The following is an 11,867-nucleotide window of genomic DNA, read 5'->3' on the forward strand; positions in this document are numbered from 1 at the left end:
TCCTGTGGGAATAGCACCTTCCACCACTGGGCTGCGCTCTGGGGACCACCCACCTGCTTGGCAGCAGGCCGGGCAGTGCAGAAAAGACCACAGCTCGCCTAGGCTCTGCCCTCTGGGCACTCACAGCAGAGCCTCGTGGGGGAGCAGAGCTGGAGATGCGCCCCTTGGGTAGATACAGTACCTGTCACAGAGCACAGCTGTGGAAGCTTTTTCTTAAATTTTCTTTTTTATCAAGTGAGAGGCAGGAAGGCAGAGAGACAGACTCCCACATGAACCCCACCCAGGATCCACCTGGCAACCCCATCTGGGGCTGATATTCTGCCCATGTGGGGCATTGCTCCGTTGCTCCACAACCAAGCCATGTGAGCGCCTGAGGCAAGGCCACAGAGCCATCCTCAGTCCCAGGGCTAACTTGCTCATTCAAGCCGTGGATGCGGGAGGGGAAGAGAGAAAGGGCAGGGTGGGGGTCGCTTTTCCTGTGTTCCCTGACCAGGGATCAAACCCAGCACCTCCACATGCCAAGCTGATGCTCTACCACTGAGCCAACTAGCTAGGGCCGTGTGGCAGCATTTTTAACCAGCAAACCATATACAGTTACAATCCCTTGCACACGAAAGATAATAGAGCGTTTGCCCTCCTGGGTTTATCTGTATTTTTGAAGGCGCCTTCTGACAGCTCTGCCCCAAGCACACACTCCCGTCCCTACAGGGGTGTGATGGTGTTGTGCCCAACCCAGGGCGGAAAAGAAAGGTCTGTGAGTGCTGCAGTCCCACCTGTGACACCGGACTTTCTTCCCGCCTGGCCTTGGAGGGGCCCCACAGCCTCTGCCGCACGCCGGCTGAGCCGGACTTTCTTCCCGCCTGGCCTTGGAGGGGCCCCACAGCCTCTGCCGCGCGCAGGCTGAGCCGGACTTTCTTCCCGCCTGGCCTTGGAGGGGCCCCACAGCCTCTGCCGCGCGCAGGCTGGCTCTGGCAGCTCTGGTGGCAGCCTGCTGCTCTCTGCTCGGGAAGCCAGGCCGCAGGTGAGCCCGCGCGGTGGAGTCTGCGGCGGCAGCCGGCCTGGCATGGAAAGCACAGGAGAGCAGTTCATCTCTGTCCTGCTGCCAGATGTTTGATTTCCAGAGCATCGTGCCTCGGAAAAACAACAGCCACAAGGACAGACAGAGACCGAGACCAGCTTCTTGACCCCAACCAGAGCTGAGCCGTGTGACTTCTTGTGGCTTGGCTTTGAGAAAGATGCCCTCTGCATGGGTGTTGTCTCCCTGCCCCTAGAGGGACAAGCAGTGGTCCCTGACGTGCACTTGAGCCCAGAAGGGCTGACTCGGCACTTGGGCGGGGCCCCATGGGGACGTCTAGTCTCCCCCAGGGGCGTGTGTCCTGCAGCCCTGCTGTCGGCCTGAGCCGGGCTGCAGTGGGTGCTTGGACACGAGCCTGCGTGGGGCTCCTGCACGGCGCCCTGGCGTGTGGTGGCGTGCTGGGTCTTTGAGCATCGATGATCGCACACACACACTCACATACTCGCACACAGACATGAGTGAGGAAGATGCTAATTGTCCTCAAATTAGCCAAGTCCATTTTGTCTCATTTGAAATAAATTTGATTTAATCCCTCATTTCCAATTTGGTGCGGCACCAAGATCATAATGTTCAAAACACGTGATTATAATAATGACAAGCTCAGCCTGGGCGGTTGTCTTCATTTGTGTCTGAGGGAGGGACTGATGTCACCTTCTCAGAGATTCCCCCTTCCAGGGAGGCCGGCCCCACCTGGCTCCTCGGCCTCAGCGGCTCCAGGGCACCGGGGCTGGAAGGGGAAGCTTATTTGCACATTCTCTCCCAGAGAAGAAAGGAAGGCCTACGGCTAAGAGCACAACTGACGGGGTTCAAGTCCCAGCCCTGCCACTTACACCCACAGAGGTGTCGGGGCCGAGAGGTGACGAGGTGAGTGAGGCCTAGCCTGCCGGTGGCGAAGCCCAGCGGTGCCAGGCACGTGGCAGTTGCGCAGTCGCATGAGGACTTTCACTGGGCCCCCAGCGTTGAGAGCAGGCCTGCTTCTTACCCTCCTCTGTGTCCCCAACACATGGCTAGATCTAGGCAGTCGTGCCGCCGGCTTGGGGCTTTTGATATGGGGAAGGCAGGTTGTTGTGGTAACAAAGTACTTCAGTCATCGAAACCGTCTCCTGCCAGCCGCGAGGGCGAGGAGTGGAGCTGGTGCCTCTGGGTAGCGCTGCCTAAGGGCCAGTGTGACCTGCGCTCTTGGGCGAATGGGCATCGTCAGGGCTTTGGACAGATGGTCTAGAACAGGTGGCCCGGCAGTGGGGGGCCAAGGCTGGGACTGAAGAAGGTTGGAGAGCGGGGAAGGGGCTGGGGTCTGCATCCTGCAGGTATTCCGGGGCTGTCAGACCAGCCAGCTGGACCGAGGAGTTCATACAGGGAGAACATCGGGTCCAGCTGGCGGTGAGACTAGCTCAACGCCCGCCTCTGGAGCTGGGCCTTTGGTCGCTGGAGAAGAGAGGCAGCAGGGCCTGAGGAATTGAGAGAGTGTCAGGGTTCCGGTGCCCGAGAGCACGTGGAAGCCGGCGGGCCTCCGCGCGGAGGGGTTCCGGTGCCCGAGAGCACGTGGAAGCCGGCGGGCCTCCGCGCGGAGGGGTTCCGGTGCCCGAGAGCACGTGGAAGCCGGCGGGCCTCCGCGCGGAGGGGGTCCGGTGCCCGAGAGCACGTGGAAGCCGGCGGGCCTCCGCGCGGAGGGGTTCCGGTGCCTGAGAGCCCATCGAAGCCGGCGGGCCTCCGCGCGGAGGGGTTCCGGTGCCTGAGAGCCCATCGAAGCCGGCGGGCCTCCGCGCGGAGGGGTTCCGGTGCCCGAGAGCACGTGGAAGCCGGCGGGCCTCTGCGCGGAGGGGTTCCGGTGCCCGAGAGCACGTGGAAGCCGGCGGGCCTCCGCGCGGAGGGGTTCCGGTGCCCGAGAGCACGTGGAAGCCGGCGGGCCTCCGCGCGGAGGGGTTCCGGTGCCTGAGAGCCCATCGAAGCCGGCGGGCCTCCGCGCGGAGGGGTTCCGGTGCCCGAGAGCACGTGGAAGCCGGCGGGCCTCCACACGGAGGGGTTCCGGTGCCCGAGAGCACGTGGAAGCCGGCGGAGGGGTTCCGGTGCCCGAGAGCACGTGGAAGCCGGCGGGCCTCGGGCCTCCGCGCGGAGGGGCTCCGGTGCCCGAGAGCACGTGGAAGCCGGCGGAGGGGTTCCGGTGCCCGAGAGCACGTGGAAGCCGGCGGGCCTCTGTGCGGAGGGGTTCCGGTGCCCGAGAGCACGTGGAAGCCGGCGGGCCTCGGGCCTCTGTGCGTAGGGGTTCCGGTGCCCGAGAGCACGTGGAAGCCGGCGGGCCTCTGTGCGGAGGGGTTCCGGTGCCCGAGAGCACGTGGAAGCCGGCGGAGGGGTTCCGGTGCCCGAGAGCACGTGGAAGCCGGCGGGCCTCGGGCCTCTGTGCGTAGGGGTTCCGGTGCCCGAGAGCACGTGGAAGCCGGCGGGCCTCGGGCCTCTGCGCGGAGGGGTTCCGGTGCCTGAGAGCACGTGGAAGCCGGCGGGCCTCGGGCCTCTGTGCGTAGGGGTTCCGGTGCCTGAGAGCACGTGGAAGCCGGCGGGCCTCTGCGCGTAGGGGTTCTGGCGCCTGAGAGCACGTGGAAGCCGGTGGCCTCCGCGCGGAGGGGCTTGGGTGACGAGTCGGTCCAGAGGCCTCTGGCCAGCCTGCCAGCAACGCTGGCACCAAGCCAAGGCCCAGACCCCAGCTGGGGCAGGTTCTGGTTGAGCTCCTTGTGGGGCTGGTGTCCGAGCTGCGCTGGCTCGCCGCGGCCCTGGGGGAGGCCGGGTGTCCGCCCCTGCCTAGCCTGCGCCTGCATTCCTGGCCAGTCTGTGGTGTCTCCCCACGCAGCTCCAGCCTGTGGAGTGAATTCTGCTCACGAAGCGTCGAGGTCATGTGCAAACAGCAGCCTGCCCCTGCGTTCAGTGTATATTCAAGTGTGGGCTGGGAAATCCCAAGCCTGCAAGAGCCCTAGCACATTAGAGCCATAAAGGTTCTTAGTGGTCCACCGCGGAGGGCGGTGGGTCCGATGGGCCCCTTGGCTGGCTCTCTGCAAACTCTTCAGGGCCGAGTACACTTCCCCCTGCCACATGCCCTATGTAAGCTACCCAGACCCAGCGGCCTGCCCCTCTCCCAGCGAAAGGACTGGTGTCCTGTCTCCACTCCAGCGGGTGGGGTGGCAGGTCCTTGCTGCTGAGAGTGGTGGCCTCCGGGCCCTGAAGGCCGTGCTCCTCCGGGGCTTCCACATCTCGTTGGTCTGCCTACTGGCTAATAGGACCCCCAGTCCTTTGGCGCCTGTGGCCATCCCAGGCCTCAGCTTAGTGTGTGGGTACCGAAGGGAGGCCAGGAGCCCCCCGGTCCGTGAGCACATCTACGGGATGCTCCCCAAAGCGGACTGAGCCAGAGAAAGGCTGTGCCCCGAGAGCCGCGATTTCTCAGCCGTGACCGGGAGAAGGGGTGGCACTCGGTGCTTGGAGGGATGGAAGGAAGACACAGCAGGGCAGACGCCAACTCGCCGTAGCTCAGACGTAACTGGGTTAGTGCCCGAGGGGCTCGGGCTGCTCTCTCAGAGCGCAGAGCGGTGGGAGCACGTGACGGGAGCATGTGGTGGGCGAGTGAGGCTCTGGGCCCAGGCAGACCTGGGCTGGCCTGTGGCTCCACGCTCATCGGCCCTGTGACCTTGGGCAAAACACTGGGCCTTTCTGAACCTTGTCTCCTTGAAACCAGAGTGGTGGTCATGTGAAATGAGCCAAGAACAAGTACCCAGCTTGGTGTCTGACCTAAATGATGGGCTCTACCTGCAGCCAGGTGACCAAAAGAGGCCTTTTGCTACCTTACCCAGTGGCCTGTCCCCATCACCCACCTGCCAGACACATGCAGTGTGTCCCTGCCTCACAGAGCACTCACAGAGGAGTGTGCATTCACTCCTGGTACAGAGAAGGTCCTTCTGGGGAAGTGGTGGGCGCCTTCTGCCACCTGCCCTGCTGCTCCCGGCTGCCAGCGCCCAGACCCTCCCTCCCCACTTCTCTGTTACATGAATCCCAGTGTTCCGAGAGGGAGCTCCAGCCTTAACCACCCAGAGGGGAGGAGGCAGGGAGCGTCGGCCCTCATGTCCTGCTGACTGCACCCTGGGGGGGTGGCCTCCATTCTTCCCCCCTGACCTTCAAGGTTGGGGGGTGAGGGTGTCGAGCTCTCAGGTTTTCTCTAAGGACCAGAGTGGGAGGAGCGCCACCTGAGGATGTAGGTGTGATTCTTAGCACCCCCACCAGGCTGGGCTCCGCCCCCAGGGACTGCGGCAGCCAGGAGCTGGAGGTGCCCTGTGCCTGGGGGGAGGGGCTGCACCTCAGGGAGGGCTTGTACCCCCTGCAGGAAGGGAGAGGAGCAGCCCTCGGGGCCAGGGGACAGTTCTCCCCCGCGGTGTGCAGCCCAGGCCCTCTGCAGCTGTGGCTCAGCAGGAGTAAAAGCAGTCCTTACGCCAGGTCCCCGTGCCCGTGTGAAGCTGCTTTAGGGGTTCTCAGATGAATTAAAGGAACTAACAAAGGTACTGAGGACAGTGCCAGGTGTGTCATCCACACTGCAAAAGCATTTTCTACCGTTATCCCTATTAACAGTCACCCTGCCAGGAAGCGCCAGTCCATGCAGAGCGCTCTCCCCGTTCTCTTCACCTGGCTGTCTGTCCCCTCGGTAGCTGGCGCGGTAGCTGGCAAGTGGGAGCTGCGAGGGGTGCAGACCAGGACTGGGACGTGGTTCTCTGCAGTGTCCTCGCGTGAAGACAGTAGGGCTGGGAGACACCCGCCAGGGGTCCCTGCACACCCGACCTGCCCAGCCTGGGGAGGCAGCAGAGTCCCCGTGGTCCACATGGAGAACCGGAAGGCCGCGCCATCTGAGGGGGCAAACTGCAGAAGCCACAGTGAAGTCCTGGTTGTGAGCACTGACATCTGACCCCACTCTTGTTCTAAAGCCCCTGGGGGGGACCCACCCTCTGCCTGGCCCACACCCCCCTCTGATCCCCCTCTTCGAGCCCTCAGCTCCGGAAGAGCCAGTCTAGGACCTGGTCCTGCCCGCCCTGAGAGCCATTTGGGCATCAATAAGGCAAAGCTAGATGTTTTCTTTCAGTGTTCCCCCCAGAGAGGGTGCAGCTACCTTGTAGTCTGTGTGTCCCGGGCAGGGGAGAGCGGGGCAGGGGCAAAGGGGGGCAGGGGCAAAGGGGGGCAGGGGAGGGCGGGGCAGGGGACAGGGGAAGGCAGGGGCAGGGGAAGGAAGGGCAGCCTCGGTCTGCCCTGCCCGAGGACACCTCCACTCCTCTCTCAGGAAGGCTCCTACACTGCCTCTCCCTTCCAGAGCTGGGGTGTGAGGGGCACCCCTCCACAGTGGGCCTGGGGCCATGGCTGTCCTTGGGCTGTGCCCCACCTTCCTCACATAGCTTATCTCAGAGGCCAGAGCTCTTCAGAGTGGACCCCTCCTGGTCCCTCGTCATCCGTGCTACCCACTACCCGCAGCTGTGCCAAGCTGGCCCTGTGGCAGGCTGTGCCCCGGCGCTGGCTGGCTCTGCTCCGAGAGCCGACCCACGGTCTCTGCCCCTTGGTGAAGCACAGGAGTGTGAACCTGGGGGTGACTCATCAGTGCCATCTGAGCCGCTGGAAGGAAGCGCCAGGCTTTATTGGGAGATTCAGGATGAGATTTGAAGGATCGGCGCGCCATGCCACATTCTTGGGTGGGAAGGCCAAACAATGTCAAGATGTCAGGCTTCTCTTGTGGGAGGCACCTGTTTCATGTCATCATTAGCTGTACAGCAAAGGCAGCGTCTCACACGCGCGAGTGGTGGGGAGGGTCAGCCAGCCTGTGTCCAGCAAAGCGGAGTGCGCTTAGACTTCCATGGCCGAGGTGAAGAAGACAGTTACATAGAGAAAGTCAGCTCGTGGTAAACGGAATTGAGCGTGTCAGTTCTTTGAAAGGATAACTTTCTAGGCTTTGAAGTTAGAGATAACCAAAGATCAACGATTTCAATTTAAAAACCTAAAATCTTTTAATCAAAGAAAAAATTATCAAAAGTCAAACAGACTAGACAATGATAGCAGATGAATATCAAACTTCTAAAAGGCTTAGAAACAAAGGCATGAGAAATTTGTTTCTGAAGAAATGCAGGATTCAATAAGAAGGGATGTTCTGCACTTAGCAAAATGAACAAAAATAAAGAATAGTAATAGTGGGCGGCTGGGGACCCAGCACTGAAACTGTTGATGAGGAAAAATTTGAGACTTATTTGGAGAACCCTGAAAAAAGTCATATCCCCCCATCCAATCACGCCAATTTGAAGTAACTGGCCCTAAAAGAAGACTCTCCAAATAATTGTCTAGATGGTTCCATTGAACCTGGTCCTGGGCCTCTGAGGAGAGTGTGCTGGGGACTCCCAGGCCCCGCCCACTGTCTGCCCTCCTCTCCCCTCCCCTTTCTGTCTGTTTATACCCAAAATATGTGGGTGTTCTCAGTAAGGTTCCACTTAACCTAAGATTTCCAGGGCTGTAAAAAAGATTTGAAATCTGCTCATCTAAAGGAGCGAAGAGGCACTACCTGGAAAGATGTTCATCATGAGCTATGTATAATAGTGAAGAGATTGGATACAACCTAACTGTCTCTCTGCAAGGGAAAAGTCAAGTCGAGAGAGAGCCCATTGCATGAAAGAGTACAGACACATCAGTTGTGGAAATGTGCAACTTGGAAATATGATTATGATAAAATAATACGTGGGGGCCAACACGTGAACCCTGATTAAAATGGACAAGTGACAGCTATGCCTAGGCTAAGGCTGGGGTGAGGTGGGGACAAGGATGGCAGGGGACCATGAGCTAATTTTAAAAATTCTGTTCTAATCTTTATGATAATAATGCCATAAATGACTTTTCTTTAGGTTAAAAACAAAACAAAACGATGATCTATGGAGGCAGGTGTCAGCTGGTCCATGAGGGACAGCCCACCGGGTCGGTACCGACGGGCCATTCCGAATGGTTCTCTACTGGGTGTTAAGTATGCAGATGGACTGTGTGAAATTGCCATATTGAATGTTATTCAAAAACAGCTGCATGTCAGCAACTTCACTGGGTTCAAGCGACTGTTTTCACAGTTGCCCGAGTGCAGGAAGAACTGGAAGTTCCTGTGTGCCCGGCCTATAGGAGGTACAGGCCTTCCTCAAGGAACTTGCTGCCGTTCAAGGAGAGATAGGAGCCCTCAGCGGCAGTAGTCTCTGACTCTCTGTCTGTCTGTCTGTCTCTCTGGTACCTGCAGGCCCTGATCCTTCACCAGCTGGGCCGCTACAGTCTCGCAGAGAAGGTCCTCCGGGACGCGGTGCAGGTGAACTCCACAGCCCACGAGGTCTGGAACGGGCTGGGCGAGGTCCTGCAAGCTCAGGGCAACGACACGGCGGCCACCGAGTGCTTCCTGACGGCCTTGGAGCTGGAGGCCAGCAGCCCCGCGGTGCCCTTCACCATCATCCCCCGGGTACTCTGAGCTCACTGCCGCCCGCCCGAGCTGCCCGAGGGGACAGGCCCGCCACCCGAGGCCCTGGAGGAGCGTGGCCAGCCGCAGTGGACTCACCCAACAAGCCCCGAGTCAGTGCTCGCCCGTGTGCATTGCTGTTGTTCTCGCCAGCCCAGTGATCAGTTTTTGAATCTCCTGACATTGTTCAAAATGGATTATGTGCCATATTTTGTTAGTTAACATCTGAGTTCTAAGTAACATGATTATGGAGTTAATCAGCAAATGTAGAAGAATATATTCAAAGTTAACATTCAGTGGCAGAGCAGATTATTTTTGTCAGAGCTGTAAAGAAAGCTGTTCTCTGCGCCTCCCCACTCCTGCCCCAGCCTTGGCCCAGAAACCAATGTGAACCTTTCCTCCAGCTCAGTACTAGTCCGAGCCAGGCCACCAGCTGCCGACTTCTCGGTTCTGTTGTCAATAATTGTACCATGTGATGAATTACTGTCCTCACTTAGAACAAAGCCTGAGTCCAAGAATATTTATATTTTACCAATATATGCCTGTTACAAGAGAAGGAAATATGAGTTATTTAAGTTTAACTTTTTTATGTGAATTCAGAGTTTATTTATCAATGGAAATATGTACAAAGAAGCTTCAAATGGAATATTTCCCGACATTCCTTCTACACGACAGACACTTGGCTACATGGAAAGATGATGTTAATAATAAAATGATTTTTAAATGGAGCCCTGGCCTATGTCATCGTGAAAGCCCACAGAACCGAGAGGCCCTAAGGCTCCGTCCGTTCCTGGTAGGGGCGCTGTCCACGCCTGGGGGCCGCTCTGCGTCGGGCACCCCTTGGCACTAGGAGGCCCTGCCCTGATTTTCGTGGGGGAAGGCACCTTTCCTGGCTCTCCCCACGTTATCTGGGATCGGAGCATGTGCCTCAGGCCTGGCCAGTCAACATCCGACATTCATTGGCCACAGAGGACCAGGAATGAGCATGAGACATGAAGTGGTCCGATCAGAGGGGGAGCTGCGGGCAAAGGCCCCACCCTGCTGCTGGACTTAGACCCGAACTGGGAAGCGAGAACTGCAGCCAGCATGGCGGGAGCCGGGCAGGTGGAGGTGTTGGGGCCAAGTGTGAAGCCCGAGACTGCACCCAACAGGGTGTAGAGCAAAGACCGTGAACCAGAAACTGTGTGAGCAGGCCTCCCCAGTCCCCCGGAGCTTTTCGGCTGAGCAGCTGTGGGTGCCCCTACCTGGCCAGGACGTGGGAAATATGAAAGGCCCCCGTGCTCTGTTCTTAGACACCCTAAAGTCTCAAGGACCCATCCAAGCTGGGTACAACCTCCCTGACCCACTAGGCAAGGCAGACCAGGGGTCAGCTGAGGTCGGGAGAAACCCCAGGAACCTGCCGTGGGCAGAGCAGATAGGCACCCCAGCCTCAGCACTGACTTGCCAGGAGACATCCGGGGCTCTAAGTGGTCATAAGTCTCGGAACTTGCAACATGAGACAAGAGAGAACAAGCACTCAGTGGGACAGCAGCTCACCCTGACTGAGGGTCAGGTCACCCTGCCATCCTGTGCAGAGGACTGGGGGAGGCTCACCCGGATTAGGACAGACAGGCGGTTCTTGTGAGTAGGACCAGTGACCTCAGGGCTTCTCCTTCCGAGCTCCCACTTCTCAGGTAGCTAGAGAACAGGGTGAGGGTGAGGGTGAGGAGTCAGAGAATGGGAGGGAGAAAGAAGAAGGGGAGAGTAGAGAGGAGATGTGTCTTTAAAGGAAGCCAGCTCCTCCCAGCAGAGAAGGACCTGGGGCCCAGGGCCACGCTGGGGCTAGGGGCCCAGGTCCCAGGCTCACTCTCAGGGCTGAGGAGGGATGTGAGCTCAGGATCTCCCCAGGGGGAACCAAGGCCTCTGTCCTCTGTCCTCTGTGCCCCTTACCTGTCTTCATGGCCGGCCAGGGCGTGTAAGTGTCCATGTCTGTGACCACAGGGAATAGCCTCAGACTCCTGCAGAGGGTCACTCAGATCTCTGTGCTCATGCAGTCATCCTTGGATGCCCCCACCCATCTGCCCCCAGGAAGTCCAGCCCTTAGCCAGGCACCTTCCCTGCGTTCTGCGTCCTCTGTAAGTGCACCCTGTGCCGGCCCCGGCCCAGTGGCCTTCCCGAGCTCCCGGCAGGACCCGTACTGGCTAGGGTGGGCAGCCTCTCCAGGCCCCACTGTCCCCCCTTCCACGGCTCCCTGCGCCCCAGCCTGTGTCCCCTCTCTGCTCAGCTCCCTCTTGTCTCCACCGGGCTCCCTCCGGCTCTTCTCTCCCCACACCGCTCATGGCTGGCAGGGTGGGCGTTGTTCAATTCAGGGCACCAATTCCATTGCAGAATTGTGGCTAGTGCTCTCGGGCCTTGTGCAAGGTGGCTGTATGGTGACCAGGCAGCTTTTATCATACCCTGAGCCTCTTCCTCCCCAGCCCTCTGTTTCCTTCCCCATCCTTACTCTGAGAGCGCCTGCACACCCGCCAGACCGCTCCTGGGACCTTGCTCAGGTCCCTGTCGAGAGTCAGGCAGTGGGCAGGCCGTGCTGAGCCAGGAGGACCCCACACACACCACACACACACATGCCACACACCAGATGCACATGCACACACCACACACACACATGCACACACACACCACATGCACACACACACCACACACATACCATACACATCTCACATGCCACATGCATGCACACACCACATGTGCACATGCCACACACATGTGCATGCACCACATGCATGCACAGCACACACATCTCACGCACATACCACATGCATGCACACCACACACAAACCATATACATCTCACACACCACATGCGCACACACTACATGCATGCACACACACTGCATGCACATACCACATGCACACACACACCACATGCATGCACAACACACATATCTCATGCACACATATGTACACACATCACACACGTGCACCATGCACATCTCACACACCACACGTGTGCACACACTACACACATGTACATACCACATGCATGCATGCACACACCACATGCATGCACAGCACACATACCTCATGCACACACCACATGTACACACATACCACACACGTGCACCATGCACATCTCGCACACATGTGTGCACACACTACATACATGTACACACACCACATGCACACACATGCGCACCACACACATACACACATACACACCACACACACACACACACGCAGATGGGCCAGCCCTCGGGGCTAACCTCAGAGCCCCGTTCTGCCACCAGCCTTCCTCTCCTCCCACACTCATGGTCACTCACTTCCTGCTGCA

At 59.0% G+C, this 11,867-nt stretch overlaps 1 protein-coding gene across 7 annotated transcripts in view; it reads left to right on the forward strand.

Moving 5' to 3' along the window:
* Nucleotides 1-9,286, forward strand: part of TTC7B (tetratricopeptide repeat domain 7B) — a 255,976-nt gene extending 246,690 nt beyond the window's left edge. For all 7 annotated transcript variants that reach the window (XM_066344074.1, XM_066344076.1, XM_066344077.1 and 4 more), the window contains one exon: nucleotides 8,349-9,286. In XM_066344074.1, coding sequence (XP_066200171.1) covers nucleotides 8,349-8,570 — 222 coding nt within the window. In that variant the 3' untranslated portion in view covers nucleotides 8,571-9,286. The remainder of the gene's footprint in view (nucleotides 1-8,348) is intronic.
* The last annotated feature ends 2,581 nt before the right edge of the window (nucleotides 9,287-11,867 follow it).

The sequence above is a fragment of the Saccopteryx leptura genome, chromosome 6 (genome assembly GCF_036850995.1).
Source record: "Saccopteryx leptura isolate mSacLep1 chromosome 6, mSacLep1_pri_phased_curated, whole genome shotgun sequence".
NCBI classification, from domain to species: domain Eukaryota; kingdom Metazoa; phylum Chordata; class Mammalia; order Chiroptera; family Emballonuridae; genus Saccopteryx; species Saccopteryx leptura.